The sequence below is a fragment of the Centruroides vittatus genome, unplaced genomic scaffold, assembly GCF_030686945.1.
Source record: "Centruroides vittatus isolate TY-2023 unplaced genomic scaffold, ASM3068694v2 contig_250, whole genome shotgun sequence".
Taxonomy (NCBI): Eukaryota; Metazoa; Arthropoda; class Arachnida; order Scorpiones; family Buthidae; genus Centruroides; species Centruroides vittatus.
Window position 1 is genome coordinate 1,258,152 of NW_027121584.1, and position 25,793 is coordinate 1,283,944.

Genomic DNA, 25,793 nt, shown 5'->3' on the forward strand with positions numbered 1-25,793 from the left:
TATGGATATTTGTGTGTGGAACGATTTTGTTCATCCACTTTAAAGCTTTAAATAAAAAATGATAAATAATTTAAACAGTTTGTTAACATTTGCCCTCAAACTGAGAGTGTAAATGGTAATTGAGAGAGATTCGTAGAGTTAAAATATTTGAAAAAAAATTTAATCAATGTTAAATTATTAAGAGTATTACAAACTTTTCTCTAAGATTCATAATTATGCAGTATTATTACAGCTGTGACAATATTGAATGAACTTATTCATTAATCATTACATTAATTTGAAAATTTGCAATAAGAGGCAAAGTTGGTCTTGGATGGTTTGATAAAGATTTCGCTAGAATGACAATTTGGTCAAACATATTAACTATAAAATCAGTTTTTGTTCATTATGTAGTTCTAAGAAGAAAAAACATTGGAGGAATATAAGTAAACAGTTGCAAACCACAAGGTCGCCAAGAGACTTGGAAAATTATAAATCAAGCAGACTGCAGCGAGTCAGATTTCTACTGACAAATGGATACATTTTTTGAAATTGGATTTTAATTTGTTTATAAATGATCTTCCAGAGATATTTCATCATTCTCATTTTTCGGGTTTTTACCTAAATGTCACGGATGAGCTGCATTGTCTTCTATATGCAGATGATGTATTATTACTAGCAGACTCGAAGTCATCTTTACAAAAGAAACTGATTTTAATTTCTGATAATATTTTAAAAAATGATCTTTCTTTTAATTTTCAGAAAACAAAGGGATTGGTGTTTCCAAATGGAGGAAGATTTCATAAAACTGATAAAATTTTACTTAAGTAAAGTTTTGGTAGGAAGTTTACTTAGGTAGTCCCTATGGCAGCACATCCGGAATCTAGACAACATGAGTGTTTTGGAAGTTGCTTTCTTAAGTTTACAAGATTTCTAACATCATTTCAGTACTAGAATAATTTACCAACATTTTATAATTTTGTTAAGAGTAATTTAATAAGTAAATATTCAAAGTTATATATTATTGTGCAAATCATTTTTTTTTCAAAGTTTACGTTTTATATTTTGTCGTTTATTGTTTTAATGGCAGAGTTTGAAACACATCAGCAATTTTCTTGGCAACTTAAACTACTGAAACAACATATATTTTTTCATGGCAATTCTGTCACAGTCAATCAGCATGCAGCATAATTCCAATTGTACTTCCAAAACTATAAAACTAAGTTTTACTGCAATTTAAAAAATTTCCATAATTAATTGCATGAAATGGAAGGCAATTTGCAAAATGTATAGGCATGTAGGGCAACAATTGCCTTGCTCTGTGAATCACCAGGTGATGTAACAAAGTTGTGGTCAGCATCAGATTGAGCAGAAATTGTTATCAAATTTTTGATACAAGCAACCATTTTTTGTAGAGAATCTTCTCATCTTGAAGTTTATCATCATCATCGCTATAAACTCAATAGCAACATAGATACTAACAAAAACCATTTTCCACCCCTTGTGGTAGTGGTGGTGGTTACTAAATAGCTTGTCCCCTTTGAATTTGATCATACATTACATAATTTGTTATCTACTGTGCATATATACCAGTGAATTCTTAATTCTAATTACCAAATTTTTGAAAATAAAATACTTTCTTTAATATGAAATGCATTTTACATTATAAAAATTTTTCCCAAAAAAATTGACATAAAAAATGTGATGCACCATTATATGGTAATCAAAATATATTTGGCTTATAGGATGTATCCTAATTTTCCAATAAATTTTAAATACAAAAATGTGTGACTTATCAGGGAAAAAACAATTGGAAAAAATCTTTTATAAAATAAATTAAAAATAAGTACATGTAATTTCAAAAATTTATAACTTAAATTTTGGAAAACTTTGCAGTTTATTATTCAACTTCTACAATAAATTAATTCAAATATAAATTTCAAAAATTTTAATAATCCACTTTTCAGAAAACAAAATGTATTCTTTCCTCATTATAATATATTAGGCAGATGCTAAACCAAGAAGGAAGCCACCAGCAAAGCCTGTAACTAAAACCACATTTTCTTCTACAAATTTTTGCCCCTGTAAAACAAAATATATATATGTATAAACACAAAGTTTTATTGAATTTAATTTTATACTTATTTTTTTCTTTATAATTTTCATATTTTTTATTTAATTATATATCAATGTATAATAAATATTATTCGACATTACTGTCTGAAGATGATATTCAAATAATAAACTATCTATTACTTCTGTACTTGTTACTTGTATGAAGAAATGAATACTGTTTTTCAAAAGCATTTGTTACTCATTACTCTCAGAATAATACATAAATATTGTTTACTGCTGCATATGTTGTGATGAACAGTTATATTTAAGTATAAAATTTTAACAATTTGAAAAGATGTAACAGAAGTAACCCTCTTTCCCAAGGCAATGATGATGAAGGGCATTTCTGCATAGTTATTATGGGTTTGATCAAATCCACAATGTAGTAGTTGAATGGTTAGGGTGGGAATGTTTATTCTTTATGAATTTGAGTTTCCTCAGAAGGTTTTCAGATATTATCTGTTTTAGGTTACTCAGAAAGAAAAGAATGCCCTTTATCATCTGGTCATTCAGCTGTCAATAATACAATCATAAAATAAGTTATCATGGCCTTTAAAGAATAAAAAAGTCAAATTCAATTCCAAACTAGAAAATTTCTTCTAATATCCCACTCTTGAAAAATCAATCAAAACAATAGATGAAACAAACAAATAAAAACAACAAAACAAAACAAAACTTGACCAAGAGAGCTTATTTGAGACATTATAGTGTTAGTCACAAACTATACATTAATTCAAGACCAATAATGACAATTGCAGACTTTTTATTAAACTTAGATAGTCTCAACAACTCTCAGAATTCTGTCCGCAATACAAACTATAATAATTATATATATATATATATATATATATATATTATACACACATTAATCTATGTAGTCAATCATTTCTAGTTTATTTGTAACTATGCTATGTTCATGCATTCAAGATGTAACCAAAGTATGGCTTCCAATTTACTATCTAAACAGCATGATATTTTGTTTTTCATAGTTTCAGTCATTTCAAACCAAACCTTGAATATTAATGACAAGTAAAATACAATATTTATGACCAACCAAATGGCTGAAAATTATAAACAAAAAAAAACATCCTGCTTTTAAATTTGTGTAACTTAATTTATTAAACAAGTTGATACTAAAGTAGATAACAATTAAATTTATTACAAAATGACACACTAATTAATAATTTAAACTAGTCTGGAAGAAAAAATGAACTTAAAGTGTGAGACTTGCATCCACATAGGGTAAATGTGTGATATCTCACATGATTTCTTATCACAGTCAATATTGAAATGAAAGATGAAAATAATGATTTTGAGCCCAGAATAAGACTCTCCTGTGTGAAGGTCATGTATTCTGGGAAGGAGGATGACTTGTTATTCTTGTTTGTTGAGAGAAAGCTTTTACAATACCTTTGACTTGGTATACAGTCTGACAAAAGTCCACAGTTTCATTAGTTTTATTATTTGTCCAGTTGGTTGTTTTCTTTATAAAATCTGAGCAGAGGTTCTGGACTCAGGATAGAAAAAGGTCAGTCAAACAACATACACACTTAGTGGAATACTAAATTGGTATACCAAGTTACGATTAATCTGGAATGATGGAGAGCATATATGGCAGGTTCTGTTAACTCAAATGATTGAGAAAGGTAAACAGACTTGGTGACTTCCAATAGTTAACAGTGGAAAAGCATGCACATCTTCCATTGATTGAGAGAGGACAACACTGTCCTTGAAACACAGCATTTTACAGATTTAGTCTCTTGATCAAACATTCCAAATGGTCTAATTACACTTATTTCTAAGTGTAATTAGACCATTTCAATTGTGAGAAAGGTTTGATGTTGACAATTAATTTGATGCTGACTTAAATCCCAAGAGATATTTATTGTGAAGCAGTTAACTGTCAGGAGAAAGTATACACTATTATCCAAAAGTGCAAGTCATTTGAAATTTCAGTGGCAAAACAAACTATTAAAAAGAATTTTAATTGTAAAAATAATTCCTTTTTCTTTTGGAAGAGATGTTTAAGATGAAGGTTTGGACTGTGAATCCTCATGTTACCAGTTACACTCCTTATACTTCTGGTCCAATCTTTGCCTCCAGACATACATGATTTAGAATTATACTAGGTAACACAGTAGTAAAGAGCTATTATAACTTGTTAAATAGTATGTCACCGTGAAAGACTGAAATTAGAGAATGTCAATATTCTCCAATGAATGTCGACACATACAAAATATGTCAGTGAAAGACCGAATATTTGGTTATATTATTATACAGTCGAACAATTGCTGGTGTATGTCAACAAGCACAGATAAGCTTAGATGCAGCTTTTCGTTTTGACCTCCACCAATTTGTTATACTCTCGAACACTGCTGTTTGTCAGTCTTATGCAAGGTTTGTTGGTACGTGCAATGATAGGTTAGGTTAGGTAAGATTTCTCCGAGAGCAGCAGCTGCCAATTAATTTGAGAAGTGGGAGGCAAGGCTATACATGCTGTAATTGTAAAAAGAAGTGTTCCACGACTAAATACAGTTGTAAAAGCAAGGGAGTCTTGTGCAATTCAAAGTGTCATAATAGTTTAAGTTGTTGCAATAAATAAGATTGTATGACGTTAATCAGATAATTTATGTGTAAGTTTATTATTGGTATTATTTTTCTTTTCTGATTAAGAATATACTGTTCATCTTAGATTCAACAGTTTATTTACATGAGCTGTTTACTTAAGCTCTCTCCTATTTTGACATATATCATATATTAAAAAGTAGCATTTTTGACTTAACGCAAGAAAAATATTTTTATTCAACATTCACCATCAGTGCATGCTGAATGTTGACATTTGCGGTGTAAGTGAGAAATAATGATATTTAGCAAATATTTCGTACATACACGAAACAACTGTGTGAATGCTGACATTCACCAGAGAATCTCGACATTTGCCAGATATCGGTCTTTCACAGTAACATGTATATAAATACAGTTTTGAGTAAAAGTTAAAGCTGACCAAATGCAAATGGTGTTTTTGTGTATGTTGACAGAAATGTCCCATTTGGTAAAACAATTGATCTGTATAGTTGAACAATTGAAACATTTATCTTGAACAAATTTATAACTAAAAATAACAATCTGTCTATCAATAAAAATTTATCATGACATTGTCACAATTCCAAGCTGTAATTTTTTAATCATACTTTAATTTAGACTAAGCTTTCTATGTCTGGTCTTTATTGGGCTGCAATTTTCAAATTAATTATTTCATACAAAACAATTTAAAGAAAGCAATAATATCACAGATATAATGTCTTAGTATATTTAATATGATATATTTCAGTATATAAAAAAAAAAAAAATAAATAAAACACATTACTTCATTAACAAGTCGAGGAAGCCTGTTCTTTGCTTCTTTTTCCAAATTCTGTTTTGCTTTGTTCAGATCTTTATTTACTGTGGTCCAATTAACTTTGATATAACCTCTATATTGTGCAATCTGAAGAAAATTTTAATAAAAATTTCATAAGCACCTTTATTATTACTAACAGTTTTTTCCATATATTTTTTCCAATAATTTTCTTTGTTAAAATATAATAAATTTTTATACTTTAATAATTTGAAACCGTGTCATTCTATGTCTGTTTCACAAGCATGATAAAGTGCAGTCAATCAGACATGTCAATAAAAAACAACAAATCTATGAACAAGATAGAAGATGAGATAAACAAAAACTTAATAGACATAGATAATTTTAAGAAACATCTAAAAGAGACAAAAACCTTTGCATACATTATCTTTACCAAAATCTATTTTGGAAGTTATACCAACCAGAGATAAGGAATATATAAACTTTAAAATATTAAGATCTGCAATAAAATATAAATACATTAAAATTAGAAGAATAAAAAGAAAATTAAGAAAACTTAAAATACAAAGAAGTCAAAATTTAGACATTAATGAAAAGCAAAAAAGAATATCTAGAAAATTATGCATATAATAAACAAGAGTGACTAGTCAAAAAATTCAAATACCCGACTTTGAAAGAAAAACAATTGGAAAAATACCCTTATACTAAATAAAACACAAGTCAAGATTCCAGAACAAATCCACGAAATGTTATATAAAGGACTAAATTCCAATGGCCCAAATCAATGGAAAGTACTAGACATAATACCGAACTTGGATCGCATGTGCAATGGCCTAACCAAAATAGACTCAAATATAGCAAAACTGAATATTAGTAATAAAATAAAAAAAATATATTACAAGAAAAAAAGAAAAAATAAACAGCGATAAGAATTATTTTCAATATAGAGATCAAATTAACACATTGCATATGTTCTTAAGCAACAATAAATCATAAATCATAAATCATAAAAGTCGATAAATCGAAGCAAATAATTATAGTTACTCAAGAATGGGTACAAAGGATAAAGATACAGTAGAAAATACAAAATTTTGAGAACTACCAATCAACCCTACTCAAATAATAAATACAGAATTAAAAAATAGAATTACCAAAGTACAAAAATTAAATAAGCTAAAAAAAAAGAAGAAACATTGTAAAAGCCTTATTGTCCTTAAATTCTAATATTGTTAATTGTCTACTTGGACTTTACTTATTAATAGGACTTTATACTGGTGTTTAAAGATTGGCACAGTAATGAGAGTTAGTTCAGGAAAAAAGAAAATTTCTTTATTATATCACCTGTAGTAATAATTTCTGAAATTATTACTACAGGTGATATAATAAAGAAATTTTGTTCTTTCCTGAACTAACTCTCATTACTGTGCCAATCTTTAAACACCAGTATAAAGTCCTATTAATAAGTAAAGTCCAAGTAGACAATTAACAATAATAAAAGAAGAAACATGCTTCATCTTAAATGAAGACAATAAAAGAGCACCGAAACTAAATGTGCAGTTAAAAACACAAAGTACCAAAAAAAGTGCAACCCATTGTAGATTTCAAATATTCCACACTATATAATCTCAAAAAATTTTTAAAACAAGAACTCCAAAAATATAACAATTCCAGTTTTGCTATAAAAATACTGAAGAACTTATAAATGAACTTAAAAAAATAAATATAGAAGAAATGTTTAAAATAGCCAGTCTTGACATTATTGAAATGTACCCATATGGGATATTATAAAAAACAAACTAAATAACATTAATGCAATGGCAGAGATAATAGAACTAATTGAGTTTTCTTGTAGAAGTAACTATTTTGCAATACAGGATAAATAGTATACACAGACAGACAGTATCAGTATGGAATCAGTGATTGGACCAAAACTGGCAGAACTAGTAATGGAAGATATAGATAAAGTAATCAGTGCAATAAATTGAATAAAATTTTACAGAAGGTATGTGGATGACATTTCAAATGACATACCTGTTGTGTTCTTTTTAAGACAATTAAAAGTTTGTAAATTATTAAAACATCTTTTGTTAAAACTTCAACAATACACATTCAGTTTAAACATTTTGGAAGGTTTTTGTAAAAAGGAAATTTTCTGATCATGCATTCACTGTTACAGTACTGCATTATCCTCATCACTTAGCTTTGCACCAATTTTCTATTTTACTTTTTTTTTATTTACAGGTTTAAACTTTTCTAAATTTTTCATTGTCAAAAAATTTATAAGTTATTAAGAAATATTTTTTTAATAATATTTTTTGTATCTAGACAGTCACAATTGCCATAAATAATCAGGCTATATTTTGGAAATATTAATTAAATTAATATTTCCAAAATATTTCCAGTTTATTCTAAATTAATTAATTTAGAATAAACTGGAGTCCTGCTTTGGGCCAATTCTTTTCTTCCAGTTTAATTTTAATATGAGGTGGTGCCTAATGCATCTCTCTAGTGCCAAATTTATTTGTAACTCATAATAATTATTTCCAAAATATAGCCTGATTATTTATGGCAATTGTGAATGTCTAGATACTAGAAAATATTATTAAAAAAATAATATTTCTTAATAACTTATAAATTTTTTGACAATGAAAAATTTAATCCTCCAAATAAAAAAAAAATGTAAAATAGAAAATCAATAAAAATCTACATACATCAATACAGAAAATCAATGCGAGTCTAAGCAATGAGGATAATGCAGTACTGTAAGAGTGATTGCATGATTGGAAAATTTCCTTTTTACAAAAACCTTCCAAAATGTTTAAACTAAATGTGTATTGTTGAAGTTTTAACAAAAGGTGTTTTAATAATTTACAAACTTTTGTCTTAAAAAGAACACAACAGGTACGTCATTTAGAATGTTAATTTATATGCTTAATACTATGTCATAACTTAGTATAATTTATTAAATGGCAGAATGAAAAAAAAGGAAAAATCTGTAATCATGCATACACCCATTCTAAGAAACTATGCTTGAACATCACCCAAAATTGGCTAATGTAAAATACAGAACAGAAGGTATGTTCTTTGTAATTATATGAGTTATCTTAACAATTTAATGTTATATAGTAACCATGTACTGTACATTTTAATTTAAAAATAGTTAACTGATGAGGGGCATTGTGAGTCTGAAATGCATATCAACTAAAAAGAATAAATAAAGGATGAAAAGCTGCCTAGTGTCTGATTGACTGCACTTTATCATACTTGTGAAAAAAATTTTTATATAAACATCTCAAATCCTGATAGTTATATTAAAGCCAAACAATTACCCATTAACCAGGGCTACATTACCACTACTAATAATTATTAAATACTGAGTAATTTGGCACTAGAGGTAGGTGTTAGATGTCATCTCTTATTAAATTAATATTTACTAAATAATTTAGAAAATTCCAAAGAAAAAAATTGGCCCACAGCAGAACTTGAACCCACAACTGTCATTTACATTGTCAGTTTAGTATCAGACAGAGGTCCAGGTAGTGTAACTGACAATGTAAGTGGCAGTTGTGGATTAAAGTTCTGCTGTGAACCAATTTTTTCTTCAGAATTTTCTAAATTATTTAGTAAATATTAATTTAATAAGAGATGACATCTAACACCTACCTCTAGTGCCAAATTACTCAGTATTTAATAAATATTAGTAGTGGTAATGTAACCCAGGTTAATCTGGTAATCATTTAGCTTTAATAAATGTCTATTAGACTATAGACAGCAACCATATTACAGTGTAAATTTTTAATATTTAATCTTTTTAAACTTCAACTATAAAACTAAAAAGTCCATAACAGGTTGAAAAAAAATAAATGTTTGACAAGGTTTGCATTTGTAATTTTATGGCCAGAAGTTTTAAAATAAAGCTTAAATATTAAATACAACATGTTTCTGTTTGTTTATAAATTTTTAATATAGCATAAATATATTGTAGTCGTGTAAAAAGAATTACCTGCAAAAATATAATACTTCCAGCTACAGCTGCTGCTGCTACTTTTCCAACTTTAGTAAATAAATAACCAGAACACCTAAAAAAATTTTCAAAAAGATTGAGGTTGAACTTTATATAAAAAATAAAATATTTGAAAATATAAGAAAAATATACCAGTGAAATTTGTTTTGAATTTTAATTTTTTTAAATTGTTGATCATGAATTTATTTGTTTCATGTATTTTATTATAAGACTACTGTTATATAAAATATTACATAAAAGTTGAAAGATTATTATTGTTGAGAGTCATTATTATAGTATACTAGCTTATGTACCCAGCATTGTCTGGTTTATAAGAGAAAAATTTAAACATATGAAATTATTAATTTTATGAAAATCCTGTTCAAAAAGAAAAATATCCGAGTCCTTAAATGTAATGATTTGACTTTAATAGCAAAACAGAAAAAAAGATACTTTTCACAGTATTACCTGAAAATGTGAGACATTTTTTGGATGTCTTTGGAATTTATTAATATTTGAAAAGTGATCTGTGTTGGTGGCCCAGCATATGACCCATTTTAAGAGCATCATCAGTACATCTAGAAACTAATTGGGAAGTATGTCTTCATAAATAGCAAACTTTATAGAAAAATTGTTAGAATAAGAAAGTACTATTCAGAAATGAAAATACCTAAGGTATTAGATGTGGAAAATTAATATTTATATAGTTTTCACAGTGTAATACTTTTAACTCCATGCACGTGCTACCGTTGCAATAATGATATAGCGCATCTGTTTTGTGCTGTATCGTTGTCATGATAATAAAGAGAACATAATACTTGTATTTTTAAATTACTGTATTTTCTTTTTTGTATAAATTTAATTCAGTTTATTATTTTTTTAAATTTTTCTGCCAACAGATGGATTTTTCTGCTAAAAGTAAAGGCAACGAGTCAAATGTAGACAGAAATGAATTGATATAAAAAAATTAAAATCAATATTTTGGGGTAGTATAGCTTAGTGTCAATTCTAGTGTCTAAATAATACACAAACTTTGTTCAATTCAGTTTAAGAATAAAGATTTGTATAAAGGACAAACCAACAAGAATTCATTTTTATATATATAGCTATAGATTATTAAAACATTGCCAAACTTTATAAATGAAAATATAAACACACTTCTCTGTCATTCCAATAACAATTTTTACTTCTGTTGAAAACTTCAGTTCATTAAATATAATTTAAATTACAAATTTAAATATATCAAAAAGTTTATCATAAATAATATCAAAAGAATATTTACCTTCAATTTGTATTGAGTTTCTATTATAATATTTTAGACAATTTTAAAAATTATTTGGTAATATTTTTATTAAAACAGTGTACTTGCATTTGTGTACCAACAGATATCAAAGCAATTATAAACTGAATATACAGTTGGTCACAAAGGGCCGATTGCAGAGAGAAAACTTAGATGCTGATGACAGTTTAGAGATCATCTAGACCGTGGTTCAGAAATATTTCATTACAGAGTCTTGCCACAGTTTAGATGGCATTTTAATTCAAGCGGAAGCTGTCACATTGTTCGATTCATCACAAAGTTTAGAGAAAAACGAATATCATTCCTTTGATAAACAAACAGGATGAATCCAAAATTCTTCATTAATTGCTTGGATCAAAAATAATATAATTAAATACTTAAACGAGATTTATTAGCAAGCAAGTTTCTGTCTTGTCCACAATGTCAAAAAAATTTTGTAACTGGCTGACGTGTATAATTTGAAAATGCATCTTGTCTTAAAAGGAACTGTAGATATGTAATAAGAGATTAAAAAATAAAATTCTACTTAGAACTTTTTTTTAATAATCTCTTATTACATATCTACAATTCCTAATAAATATATATATATATTTATTTATTTATGGCTCAAAATCGCCAAGGTTGCAAATTTCCAGATTAGTTTTATGACAAAAAATATTACAAGCTATAATGATGACAATTATTTTATATTATCACTAAATTTCTGTTTAAACAACACTTGATAGGGCAGCGCATAGAATTTGTTACTTTTTTATAATACCGCTTTGTAACAGAGACTTCGCTAAAAATGGTCATTTTGAGAACGTTTTTGTAAAGTTAATGAAATGTTCAAAAAATACAAAACTGTGGTTTTTTTTGCTTTATTCAATGGCGTAGGTATATATTTATCAATATTATCTAAAAAAATAACAATAATACACAAAATCTTTTTAAAGCAAAATACACCAAAAACGAAGATTAGTTGCTATTTTCATGCATACAATTTAAGAAATACAAAAACATCAGTAACTTTTATAATTAAATTCACATCACATGCATAGAAGTAATGTTTTTTAATATAACTACAATCTTTTTTTGTGATGATAACTAAAATTGTAAATGTTTTATTCAATTTTAGTAACTTTCTTGGAAATGATCAGGCGTTTCCAGAATGACGATAATGATATTATAGGGTATAGTAAGGGTATATTTTAATTATGAATGACAGTTTTAGAAATCAAAGATGTTTATTTATAAAGCCATAACATTTGTACTTAACATTAAATTAACTTTACTTAGTTAAAGAAAAGTTATATAATACAATCTAAAATAAATTCTGAAACAAAAACTTGTTAACTTTGTAAAGACTTATTTACAAAACAAAGCAAAAAATAATTCTTAAATTTTTTCGAAAACATCAATATCAGTATCGCAATAATAATATTCTCGATTCTGTTCTTTTTTTTATTAATGGTGTCGGAATAATACTAATTATTTGCTCAAAGTTAATATAAGACACATTATTTAATTCCAGTTTGAATTTTCTGGTACTTTTACGCACCACACAGATCTGAAGAAATTTACTGAAATTTCCCTGCCATCGTCATCGACATATGTCTGGCAGGTAGCAACATATCTATAATAGGTATTTGTCTTTTGAGTAGGGACTTTAATTAACAAGAATGTCCCAGGGGATATCAAATTTGGTTGTATTTTTTCTTGACCATAAGACGTACAACTTGCTTCAACATCAATGTATTTTTCTTTAATTTGCTGACAAACAGAAATTGCCATTAAATCTTCGTCATCTGATGAAGATGAGTTGTAAATAGTTTTATAAGTGTTGTGTCTCTCCTTAAATTTCAAATGGTCTTCCAAATTATCTGTAACCATGGGCTCTTCGGCAACAGAAGATTCTATCGAAGGCATAAAAACATCCATACGTTCTACCAACCTTATGTTAAAAAGACTAGAAAGCGTATTCAATACTTTGCTAAACAAAAGGCTTTTGCACACTTCAGGAGATATGTGAATGTCTTTAATTAGAGCATCAACTCTGCTGTTAGGAGTTGTAGGTACAGGTTGCTTTTTTTGCATCTCTTGTTTGAAGTTTTTTTTTTAAAGACTCAATTTTTTGTTTTATTTGAACTATAGTTTCTTCCTGTTTTTTTATTTTTCGGTATGCTTTTGCTCTATCTTTCCGAACTTGTTTTCTTCCTACTTGTCTTCTCACTGAAGGGATTGTGGCTGACTCATCATCTGATTGTGGCGGCGTATCACTTATTATATTTGCTAATGCCTTTTTCTTCTCTCTGTATTTTTTCGATGCTTTTGTCCTATCTTTTCTCTGCTTTCGCTTTTCTCACTCAGTCATATCAGCAATATTCTTCACTTTCTTTACTGCTTTTTTCTTTTTATAATATTCCCTGGCCTTAGCCCTTTTAATTTCTCTCTCTTCATCGGTCATCTTACCTAAAAAATTTCTTTTTCTAGCATTAGCCTTTTCTCTTTGGTGCAAATAAGCCGCACTATCTTTTTTGTCTCTTTTTTGTTTTTTTCTGCATCAGGAGTATCCATATTGCTATGAAGAAAAAATCAACAAGTATGTTAACTTATTGGAAATGACATACACACAACACATAAAGTAAGTTAATGAAAAATTGTAAGAGAATACACTCCGGAAACAAAATCATCATTTTGAGAGCGTCATCGTCATTTCGAGAACGTGTCATCATGTCCGGGAACGCTGCCAAAATGATGGTTAACAAAATGACGATTTCAAATTAACGTGCGCTTTGATTTTATGATGGCCATCTTAGACGTGGTCTGACCCAGTTAATGTAAAATATTTGAGGTTAGTTTGTTATTATTGTACTCTAAAAAGTATTTTATCAATATTTAAAACTAATAAACGTATTCCCGGGTTGATGAACTATTTATGTACGCTCTATAAATAATGAATTAAAAGGTACTTACCACTTAATTATAATTTATTTGGCAGAAAACACACTGATAGTTAGTTACGTTATCGCTTTTACCAACTACTGAGGTCTGGCACCGTATGACTGCGTTCACTTTAAATTATTTTCGACCAATTACAGCTGCGTTCACTAAAATGACGCATGTGCTGTCGGACATAATATTTTAGCATATTTCTATTTAAAAGTAAAGTTTTTTTTAAATAACACTTCCAAAAACTAGTTTTGGGATAAAAAATACATAATATAAGTAATGATAATTGTTAAATATCATTTATTTTATATAATTTCTTGCAGATTGTTTTTGAAGATCGTACTTTAGGACATGTTCCTGAAATGATTTTGCGTATATTTACAATGAAATAATATAAAATCTATTTTACTTTTAAAGTATATTGTATGGTGTACGGTTAAAATAAATTAATTTTAGTGTTGCATTATGTTCATTTGCTCAATAAAGCTACAATTTAAGTAATTAATTTGCTGGCAAAGCAAATTTTCCACCTTGGTGATTTTGTGTCATATATATATATTTTATTTTGAATATTAAAACTTTGTAAACAGTATACATGAATTTCACTACAAGTAGAAATTTAAGTATTTAAGAATATTATAGTAATATAATATATACCATCCAGATAATCCTCCAACAGTTAACTGTTTTGCAGTTGATGCTTTTGAAATATCATCTAAAGCAGTACGTAACCATCCATTTTTGTCTTTTGGCTTTTTCTTTATATCTATGTTAATAGATTTGGAAGAAAGATCTATATCTACAGATTCTAAAAATACAGAAAAATATATGTTTGATTAGAATAAAATAAATCATAAAAGATCCACATTTTTATATAATATACATTTATATTTAATTTATATAAATTTTTTAATCAAAAAGTTAAATCAAAATTAGATTTATTTACAGATTACTGCTTGCTTCCGAAGACTTTATCACTTCACAAATGTAGAAAATTACTGCAATATTCCTCAAGTTAATTTTTGTTTATTCATAACTATCAATAATCAATGAATAAAACAGTTTGATACAAAAAGCAGAAAGAAAATTACAAATTATAGTACTCTGCACAATTGCATTCAAGTAGTTATTATGTAGCAAAAGTGAGATACCATCTAGTTCAATGTTTGTGTCTCACCCTGTATATTTTTAATGTATTTAAACAAATAAAACCTGTAGTACAGTGTATTTCTAAAATAAGAATGGAACTGATGTGCTGAATGTTGAATGTGTATCACACTACTACTGTAGCCAAGCAATGAAATTACAGTGGCAGTAGTAAAATAAAAATTGAAAATTCAAACATATGATGTTATGTGACTTTTTTTTTTATAATCTCAAATTTCTTGGAAAAAGTTTGAAAATTTCAAGTAGATTATAACAGTTTAAACATATCTTACAATTTTATAATATATAATCTATTTTGTAATGAACATGAAACTATTTTTCTTTGCTTATGTAGACTAATGAACATTGGCTCCATTCTTATTCTGAGAAAGAGTGAAGTACAGTACTTATATTTTATGACAAAATATTTTTATATCCATTAAACTTTCTGATCTTTGAGATTATTCAAAATGATTAAAACCAAATTTTGTTATTGTATTTTTCTTATTAATTCAGTCTAAAACTTAAAAAAAATTTCTTTTGAACTTAGTTTTCTCCATTTCATAATTTTTTTTTTAAATTTAATTTCACAAAGATACTGGTGTATGAGAAATGCAAATGAAAAGAAACTGGTCTGTGAATACCAAGTTTGAAAAGCACTGCTTTAAATAAAAATTTTTCCCCCTAATATATGATAAAATCAATAGAATATACAATACATTATAAGTTTTAATCTATCATTTTTGATGGGCATGTAATAAAAACTTGCCAATTATTAAATAAAAATCATTCCAAAAATTTTTAATGTAAACTTAATGAATATAACCCTATCGAAAACAATGGGAGAAAATATGAAGTAATTAAATTTTACTTATTTTGCTTTATTCAACTATTAAAATTTTTATGGCCAGAATACAGCCTCAGGATAAACATATTTATCCTGGGGCCATATTCTGGTCTCTCATCTCTCACAGGCCAGTCGCTGATCGGCTAATCCAAATGATTAGCCAAGCAGCGACCGGCCTGTGAGAGATGAGAGACCAGAGAAGGTGACCAGAATACGGCCCCTGTTGTCCTTAATCTGAAATATAAACTTATAAGTTCTTGCTATTACAGCAATATAGTCCCAACTACATCCAGTTTCGTTAATCTTTAAAACATGAACATGCACTACATAGAGAAATTGATATGTAATGGAAAATGTCATACACCATTGATAACATTATCAAGTAAATTTTGTCATCATCATATTCAAGATATAATTTTTGAATTTCAATTCATTTAAATTCAAGAAAATTAACTACTATTGATGCTATGACCCAGCTTAAAATTAACTAAACTGCAAAATGTAATATATTATGTTAAAATTTGCCAAATGATAAGTAAAAGAATAGCTTTTGCTCATCATTACATTTTTATAAAAAATTACCAATTTATCAATGACAATGACAAAAACAAAAATAATGCAATTTTTACAAGTGGAATGTTCATTTCTACTACAATTAAATTCACTTTTTCTTAGAACAATCCTTTAAATTTTAATAGTTAACATAAAGCTGAAGACATACAAACAGAATAACAATTTCAAAAAATATAACCAAATTAATCTGAAAATCACTTGAGAAAAAAAAATTTGCTTAAATTTTTTAATAAGACTATGTTAAACAATCAGATGAGAGAATAAATGAAATATATCAATATCAAAATGGGCTGTAGCACAGAAGTAATTTATTTCTTGAATGTAAGTGAATTGATAAAGTTATAAATTTAATGATTAGAATTAAAATTTAACATGTTCTAAGAAAACTCAATTCAAATATGGTTGCCATCAAAATAAAAAGTGGTTTGTATAGAGCTAGCAATACATGAACATTGTATATTTGTGGCTAACATAAATAACTCTTACCTATCTTCATCTTTAGAGTTTCAAGCTTTCAGTTTCTTCATATCACTTAAAAAAAACATTTCTATTAATATATAAAAAGCAATTTAAAAAAAGCTTATAAGTAAACAATTAGCCATAAAAAAAGAGAATACAATGCAAAGATACTGGTTAAAATTATAAGTAGAGTTATGCAACATACAAAAAATAAAAAATAAAAATAAAAAACAGCAAAGTCAAATTTTTACTTAATTAAATATTAATAACATCGGCAACCACTGTTTTTTCACTGTCCACAAATGTTTTTAATAGCTTGACTGCCCTGCTTTAAGTCAGTTACACATGTTCAATTGAAATAGTATTCTATATTCAAACTGAATTCAAATTCCAATCATTTTTGAAATTTATGAAATTTAAATTTACAAAATCAAACTTTACATCTAAGGTATTATAAATGTTTTCGAACCATTACGGTTCTTCTTCAGGCAAATTGAACTTCCTAATCGAATGCACTTCAATTCAAAGTTGTTATGAAATATAATATGGAACATTATTCTGTTCAAATCGATGACGTCATTATGGACTTTATATTTCATAACAACTTTGAATTGAAGTGCATTTGATAAGGTATTATATATAATTTTGTATTAATATGCCATAGTTTAACTCAATTATTATAGTAATCTTTTTTTCCTCGGAATTATCATAAAAAGCTTTCCAAGCACACAATTAATGGATCTGCACCTCATATATTAATACACTCTCTCTCTTCAAGGCTGTTTTAAACATCTCTAAAAATTTGATTTCTGAAATATTGGAGAATATCTCCATAGAGTCTTTCTCCAATATTTAATATTACCATCCTTTGACAGAGTGAGTAGGTCTTACCGACTTATCGCCGATAATTGTTTGATAAATCATGGAAGCATGCAGTGGTGAAACTCATTCCGAAACCATGCAAAACTCTGGATAATCCGAAATCCTTTAGGCCAATTAGTTTGCTCCCTGTATTAGGTAAAATTTTAGAAAAATTAATGATCAATAGAATAAATTACCACTTAAATCTTAAAAAATTCCTAAATAAAAACCAATTTGGCTTCACTCCTCAGATGAGTACTGTTGACCCCCTGATTAAAGTTAGGGATATTATGCAGCATGCCTTAAGTAACAAAAAAATATGCATTGTAATCTCTCTGGACATTTCCTCGGCATTTGACAGTGCCTGGCCCATACTCATTCTACGCGAACTTTGAACTGCCAAAGTACCAAAGAATCTGTACGATCTTGTGGTAAGTTACTTTTAGGACAGGAAGGTATCTTTAAGGTATAATACTGTAGTATCCACTAGGGATGTTTCGCTGGGTGTTCCTCAGGGTTCTGCTTCTGGCCCAGCCCTGTGGAATATTTTAATCAACACTGTTTTTAGGATCAAGCTTCCCGCCGGTAGTGAACTCTTTGCCTTTGCCGACGACATGCTTGTGACGGTAACTGACAAAAATATTTATTCTCTTAAAAAGAAAGCTAGTTCCATACTAGCCAGTCTTCAAAATTGGGCTAATGAAACTAAATTAAAATTTAATACTGACAAGACTAAATTCCTATTTGTAACGAGGAAGCGTAAGATTAGTAAACCACCTTTGACTTTAAATGGGAAAGTCTTGGAGTATGTAAATTCAATTAAATACCTGGGGGTTACATTACATGACAAGCTTAGCTGGTCGCCCCATATCCGTGTGCAGTTGGGGAGGCTGAGAAACTGCTACACATGTTAAATAGAATAGTGACCCTACGATGGGGACTTGCTTCTAAGACTTTAGATGTTATTTACGAGGGAGCTGTACTACTGTATCTGGGATATGCTGTAGGGGTCTGGGGGGATGCTCTCAAGTACCAAAAGAATAGGGATATGCTTTTTAAAGGTTCAACGGCATATTTGTATTAAAATAATTAAGGGATATAGGACTATTTCGAGAGAAACTGCTTTACTTTTAGCTAACAAATTACCATTGGATCTTCTGCTTAGAGAGCATTATGATTATTTTAACATTAAGAGGGAAGGTACATTGCACCTTAATAATTATTGTGTTCAGTATGCTATCCATGCTAGTGTGGAGCAGCTTCCTAACCCTACATATTCACATAAAGGTGCATTAATCGATTATGCTGACCACCATCCGCTTAAGATATTCACTGATGGGTCGAGGTCCGAGCGCGGCACAGGGGCATCTGTGGCTTTCCTGTCAGGCATGCAAGTTTTGCATTGTTTAGACTTTAAGTTACATCAGGATTGTTCCATTGTTCAGGCTGAAATTTTAGCTGTCTGGCATGCTCTAAATTACATAATTAAAAATAAGCTGAACCATGTGTTACTTTGCATTGATTCACTGACTGCATTGGCTTGTTTAAAAAAGCCTAAGATATCCACCAAGCTAAGTTTAGACATCTACAACTTATTTTAATAAAACTTATCTTAACTTATTTTAATAAAACTTAAGTTTAGACATCTAAACTTATTTTATTAAAAGTGCATCGCCTTGTACAACACTAAGGCCTCTTGGATTAAGGCACACTCTGCTTGCCCGGGGAATGGCTTAGCTGACCTCCTGGCTACTAGTGCACATTTAAATAGTAATATAGATTATTCTATTCTTCCTTTAGGGCATGCTAAGCATATCCTTCGACAGAGTTCAATTCAGCTGTGGGACTCCAGATGGCAAGCAGACACAAATGGTGCCGTTATGCATGGCTTCTTTCCTACCGTCAGTCACAGGATTAAAATTAATTGGGAGCATCATGACCATTTCACTATGCAGCATGGTAAACTTTATTAACACAGCATGGTAAACTAAATAGCTATCTTTATAGATTCAAGATCATAAATAACCCAAATTGTAACTGTGGTTGCCAGGTTCTGGACACTATTGAGCATATCTTGTATGACTGTAGCCTTTTTGATATCTGTTGAAGAAAATTGATCACCTTCCTTTGCGACCAGCTGCAGGTCTGGCCAGCTCCTCTCCACGCTTTAGTAGAGGACGTTGAGGGTTTTAACTTACTAAAGGATTGCTTTATTCAGTGTACTAGTCATTACGACTAAATAAAGCATATAGGTCCCCAATAAGACTCTTTCTGCTGGCTGTGGCATACTGTCACTGTTCCTGGCTGGGATATTAGTGTTTCTACAGAGTCTATCTTGGTAATATATGTTTTTGTATACTTGTTATATTTAGATGTGTGTTTATTTTTCTAGCTATATGTGTGTGTTTATGTGGGTGTCATATGCTCTGTTCTAACTCTAATATTTGAATAGGGAATGTCACTTCACCCGCTGTCCCTTCTTTGTGCCATCACAATGATTTTCATGTACTAGTACCAACTATGCCTAGGCTTCCCTGAGCCTCTTAGTGCTCTCTGAGTGGGAAGAGGCCTTTTCTGTATAAATAAATAAATAAAAAAAAACCCCCCAGTTCCTTACACTGTCATATTAGCAGACTAGAGACAATTTACAAACTTTATTGTAAAAGAATTGATCATATTCTACAAATAAATTCAATAATAGATTGTCTATGAATACAACAAAACAAAAATAAGTAAATTATAAGTTGCTTTAAAAAGTTAAAATGATAAATTGTGATTCATACTTTAATGGTTGAAACAAATAACAGAAATACAACTTATATCAAATACGAGTATATCAGTTGTATTTCCCTGGGCCCTGGGAGAAATCTCCAGCCCTCTCTCGACTGTTAGTTTTAACATCTTATACTTTTATACTACAAATTATAATAGATTCTAATTTTACAGCTCCCGACAGTCGATAAAAATTTGAAAAAGGGCAATGAACAACACTATACAATACACTATAATTACACACAATACAAGTTACAAAAATTCAATTATAAATTGCTTTATAATTTCTAATTTAAAATTTTGTTTCAAAATGTTTTTGTGAAATAAACAAATGAAGAGCAAACTAAGGTTTGTTTCAGTTATGTGAGTACTAAAAAATTATTCTTAGAGAAGAAAGTTATACAAATATTTTTTAAAAATTTCCATCAATCCTCCCTTCAATATATATAATAAAGGTGGTCAATGGAAAAAATTTTTCTCAAAAAGATTTGTTGACATATTTGATACAAAGATTTGTAACTCCTAATCCTATTCCTTAGTTTTTTTGTCTACGTTACAGTTATTGCTAATACATCTTCTTGAATTGTTTGTTACAATTAAATTATATTTAGTTTGAAAATAATAAAAATATCCATTTACATCACTGTATATTACAAAAACACCAATTGAAATAAGTTATATCAAAACATTGATGAATAGTAAAAGATCTACCTCAAAGTAATGCATGAAAAATAGACTAAATAAAATTTAGAACTTTTTTAAAGCTTAATGCACATGTAAATGTTGAATGTTAGTACAACTGCACCAGTCAATTGTGTTTGTTTAATAGATAATAAATAATACAATTTTATAAGGTAGACAAATATTTTTGTAAATTCACTAAGATACGTGTATTTAAACACATTATCAATTATTGTAAGGTGCAAGTGTCTTTACTCTTTGTAGTGATTGGTCACTATTATTATTATTTTTATGTTTTTATATATATATATATATATAAACATAAAAATAATAATAATATATATATATATACACACATATATGCATTCCGTTTCGTCCGTGTCAGAATTCGAATTATTGTTGCGTGGCTTATTTGTTTCATGGTACTGTATCATCTTTTGACGGGTGCTTGTAAGCAGACAGAGGATTGGTCGACTCTGTACCATGTGGACGTGGACGTGGCCGTAGCCCTGGATGGCAGGCAATATAAAATGCGATGCTACATGTTACGGGAACTTTTTTTTTTCCGTTGGCTGGTTCACCACCTGGACAGAAGAATTGTTGAACTTTCGTGTAAGAGGTGAGGATTGTCGCTCGTCATTAAGAAGGGAACAAGGAGATGAAAAATTAAAAAAAAAAAAAAAAAAAAGAGGAAACCAAGAGAATCCCTTGCATCTGCACAGATCAGATTTTCGTCTAAGTTCCCTTACCAAGAAAATATTATTGTTAAGATTAATGTATAGTAACTATTAGTTCACCATGAAGAAAGTAAAGATAATTCCTTTCTTGTTTCTATGAACTACACATGGTTTGGAAAGGAAGGCCAGTGTGGGAATGACCTTGCAGTATACCTGATGATCGCCCAAATATAAGTATTGTGTAATTTATGTGATTTGTACATACTTGTATGTATGTATGTATGTATGTATGTATGTATGTATGTATATATATATATATATATAGATTTAGATTTGTAGTTTTAGTCTGATATAATTGTCGGTTATATACATGTTATAAGGCATCATCGGCATATTTCATGTTGCGAGACTGGTTAATTGCAGTTGTTACAGGTGTAGATATTGTGTATCATGGTCCTAATTATTATAAAAGATAATATAGATATTGACAAGATTTCAAAGTGTGCTTATTTGTAAGATCCTTTACACTCTTGCCTTAACACAAGGTTGGAAACATTTCATTTCATCCTCAACACTACATCTTTTAAGTATTTAAGAAAACTTTATTTTGTATAGTCTTAATTATTGAAAAAAAATACATTTCAAATGATTCAACAATGAAACAAATATTTATTTATTTCACAGTTAGAAAATGCAATTTGGTAGCTTTCCACCCCCGATTTAATAAATATCCTAACAACAATATACAAGTAAAAACATAAAAATAAATACAAGTTAAAAATAAAATTCTTTACATCATATAAAAACCAAACATGTTTTACATGTTTATAAACATTAAAACAAAAAAGGAAAAATATTACATAATGATTAACAAATACTGTACAAATTAGAGTTCAGGAATTATATAAAATATTTTGAAATATGACTGAAATTTATATTTCAAAATATATCATTTTTGATATGAGACAAAAATGAATCAAATAATAGAGTAAACTAATTTGTTGTGTCAGGATAAACTCGACACACCCAAAAAACAAAATTTCAAGACGAGTTTCTTAAAAACTATCAACGCCATAAAAATTCTGCAAGATAATTCCAAAGCAGAACGGGGAGAGTGCCAAAATGACGTTTATTTTTTCTTCAGTATTTTAACAAATACACTCGATACGATCCGTAGGCGCACAAGTGACGGGGTTGACAAGGTTAACCAAATGGTTAACGGTAAGCTGTCGGTACCTTACATTTCCAACCGTGTCATATACAGCCCACAGATCAAACTTCAGTCATGCCAGATAAAACAAACTGCTATAAGATAAGCAACAAAGTGGTAGAATTTCGTCGATCGACCGTGACCACAAAGCTTTCTTTTGTATGAACATTGTATCCTAGAAAAACCCACCATTCTCTAACAAGACAAACTCAATTATACTTTTGACAAACAAAACGACTTTCGTCGACCTCAACTACATGACTGGGCTCTTTGACGACAATACGATTTGGTACAAACCATTCATTACACATATCTCCACAGAACTGTTTCCAATCTACAATTGTACAAGCAGAAGCAATTTGAAGCTCTCTTACGAGGAAGTCCCGCTCATTGAGTTCAAAGGTCCACAGATGTGCCAACTGAATAAGTAGATACTGGCAAATGACTATTGGTGAAAAATGAATCTTTGCAAATAGAAATTTTGGCTGTACTATAGATTACCACCTATGGAATTTTGTGACAGTATATATTTGAACTCGGGACCAAGACGAGTTCAACGGTACCTTACTTTTGGACTGGAGACAAAAAATAAGAAAGTCATCATACTTTTTTAATCCTATCATGCAGACGGTACCGTAGTTGCTAGTACCACCATCTTGCGGTAAAGTCTGCAAACCATGATGTCAACTACGGTCATTTCCCGGAGGGATAGGTTAGGTTTGCTGGATAAGCTGCAAAAGCGGCACGTAGTACTAGCCAACCGCAAGCAATAGTGAGCATGTCGGCGGCTGAGGGGCCATAGGCCCCGAGGTTGAGGAGCACGAGGATGTGCAAAAAGGACTTAACTCCAACTGCAGACGATTGGTGTGCTTGTGGATCAACATCTGCCTCTGTTGAAAGTATATATGGCCGACTTGCTGGACTGCCTGTTAATTAAACACAAAATAGGCTTAGCAGAGAGAGCGATGTGACTCCCGATCATCGCCCGACCGCCTAAAAAAGTATAACAACTTTTTTATTTTTCGTCTCCGGTCCAAAAGTAGGGTATCGTTAAACTTGTCTCGGTCCCCTCAGTTCTGATATATACTCAAAGTCCCGAAATTCCATAGGTGGTAATCTATAGTATCCCCGAAAGTTTTTACAAGCCCTACAAGCTGTACAGTACAATGCCAAACTGTGCAGTGTGCTTTATTTATCTCTTCTAACCTCATCACATTCACACCCACACGACTATTCTCACAAATGCGTTGAGTTTTTAAGACTATTGTCATCGCCCACTGAATAATTTCTCAGTTATTTTGTGTGACAAGAATCAGGTCTTGTAGACGAACCTTTCGAACTGATGTAGCCCCCCATACATCATTCAGCGGATAGAGATCTTTTTCCTTATAATATTCGTCTTGTCCGTTCTTAATAACATTAAATGTTTTCATTTGTAACGATGTGGCATATTTACCTATTTTTAAATTCTATCTACAAACAATACGACAGAAACAAAATTAAAAATGAGTCATACCTTCCTCGTCTCAAGGATTCCCTTAAACTTCGCTCTAAAAATACCCTCTCTCGGTCTAAAATTCAGTGCTGCCAGCCAATATTAATATATTAAGTATAATACTCTAATGTAACGTAATTTGACTAATAATTCTCGTGTTCGAATAAAATCGTTGCGCATCTAAAAGTATTTTATTTTTAAGAACAGAATAATAAATAAATTTAAAATTTGTAATATAATGGCTCGTATAGGTATTTTTTATATTAAAAAAATAGTTCTAACAAATTGAAATTAATAATTACGTATAATATGAAAATACCTCGTTAAAAAAGTATATTGAACAGATTGAAAAGAGATCGTAAGCTTTTGTTCCATTATATATCAATCTTAGATAGCCTAAACCGATAAAAAGCTCATATTGAATACATTTTTTAAAAAACTTTTTATGTTCTATAGATACTAGTTTTTTTAAAAAAAAACTCTTTCCGCCCTGTGGGCACTAAGAGGGCCTCTTTAAACAAACCCATTATGGGTTCGGTCAGGTCCACAATGGGGCGGCCCAGTGGTGAGCCGACATATCCAGTCGGAAAACCCACGGAAAATTCCTGGGGATTTTTCGACCCGTCCGGATTTGATCCTGGGTCTCCCAGGTAGGCTGCCATTTTGACCTCTAGGCCATCCTGCCGTCCTATGAATACTAGTGTGAATACTAAGAGAGCCTTTTATCCGTAGGTTTTCGGCCAAGCTCACAATGGTGACGACCGGATTGTGAAGGATGGGGCCCGATATGTCCGGACAAACCGTCCATAAAAAAATTCTTGAGGTTTGACTCGAATTAATATTCCCAGACGCAGGCTGCTACTTTAATCGCGCTGGCCATTTTTACTTTCCTGGCTGTTATACGTAATAGAGGAAAAGTATGGCGTCGGTCAATTTTTTTGACCGATCGCCATACTTGATTTTTACATTGTTGGATTAAGGGAACCTTGAAATGTCGAGAAATGAAAAAATGTTCAGGGCTTTTTTCTGTATGTATGGATGGAAAGATGTTAGTATGTGAGGACACGAATGGGGGTCGACTGGGAGGTCCGAATTTGGAGTATCAATCGAGAAATTAAAGACCTCCTTTTCAGACACGAATAGGAGGAATTAAAGATCTAGATTAAAACAATGAAAGTTTTTTTTAAATATTAAAACAATAGAAAAGACTAAAGTCGAAGAAAACGCTGCTGTAGTAGTAGTATTCAGTCGCGACGTTGACCTCTTTCGCGCCCTAAATCGGGTTTCGAATTGTCACCAGGTGACGATGAGAGACCAATAGAGAGGCGACTTTGGATGAACTTATAAAACTGCGCGTTTCAAGGACATTCGGAGTTCTTGGTTCGT

General features: G+C 29.9%; 1 protein-coding gene across 1 annotated transcript; it reads right to left on the reverse strand.

Annotated features, from left to right (window-relative positions):
- Window positions 1-1,857: 1,857 nt before the first annotated feature.
- LOC136971430 (FUN14 domain-containing protein 1) lies at window positions 1,858-24,575 on the reverse strand. The gene is made up of 6 exons (XM_067265890.1): window positions 24,429-24,575; window positions 16,739-16,783; window positions 14,344-14,494; window positions 9,456-9,531; window positions 5,462-5,581; window positions 1,858-2,061 (listed from the first exon to the last, which is right to left on the reverse strand). Exons 2-6 carry the CDS (start codon window positions 16,746-16,748, stop codon window positions 1,981-1,983), a joined length of 438 nt encoding a protein of 145 aa, XP_067121991.1. The 5' UTR covers window positions 16,749-16,783; window positions 24,429-24,575; the 3' UTR covers window positions 1,858-1,980.
- Between the last annotated feature and the right edge of the window lie 1,218 nt (window positions 24,576-25,793).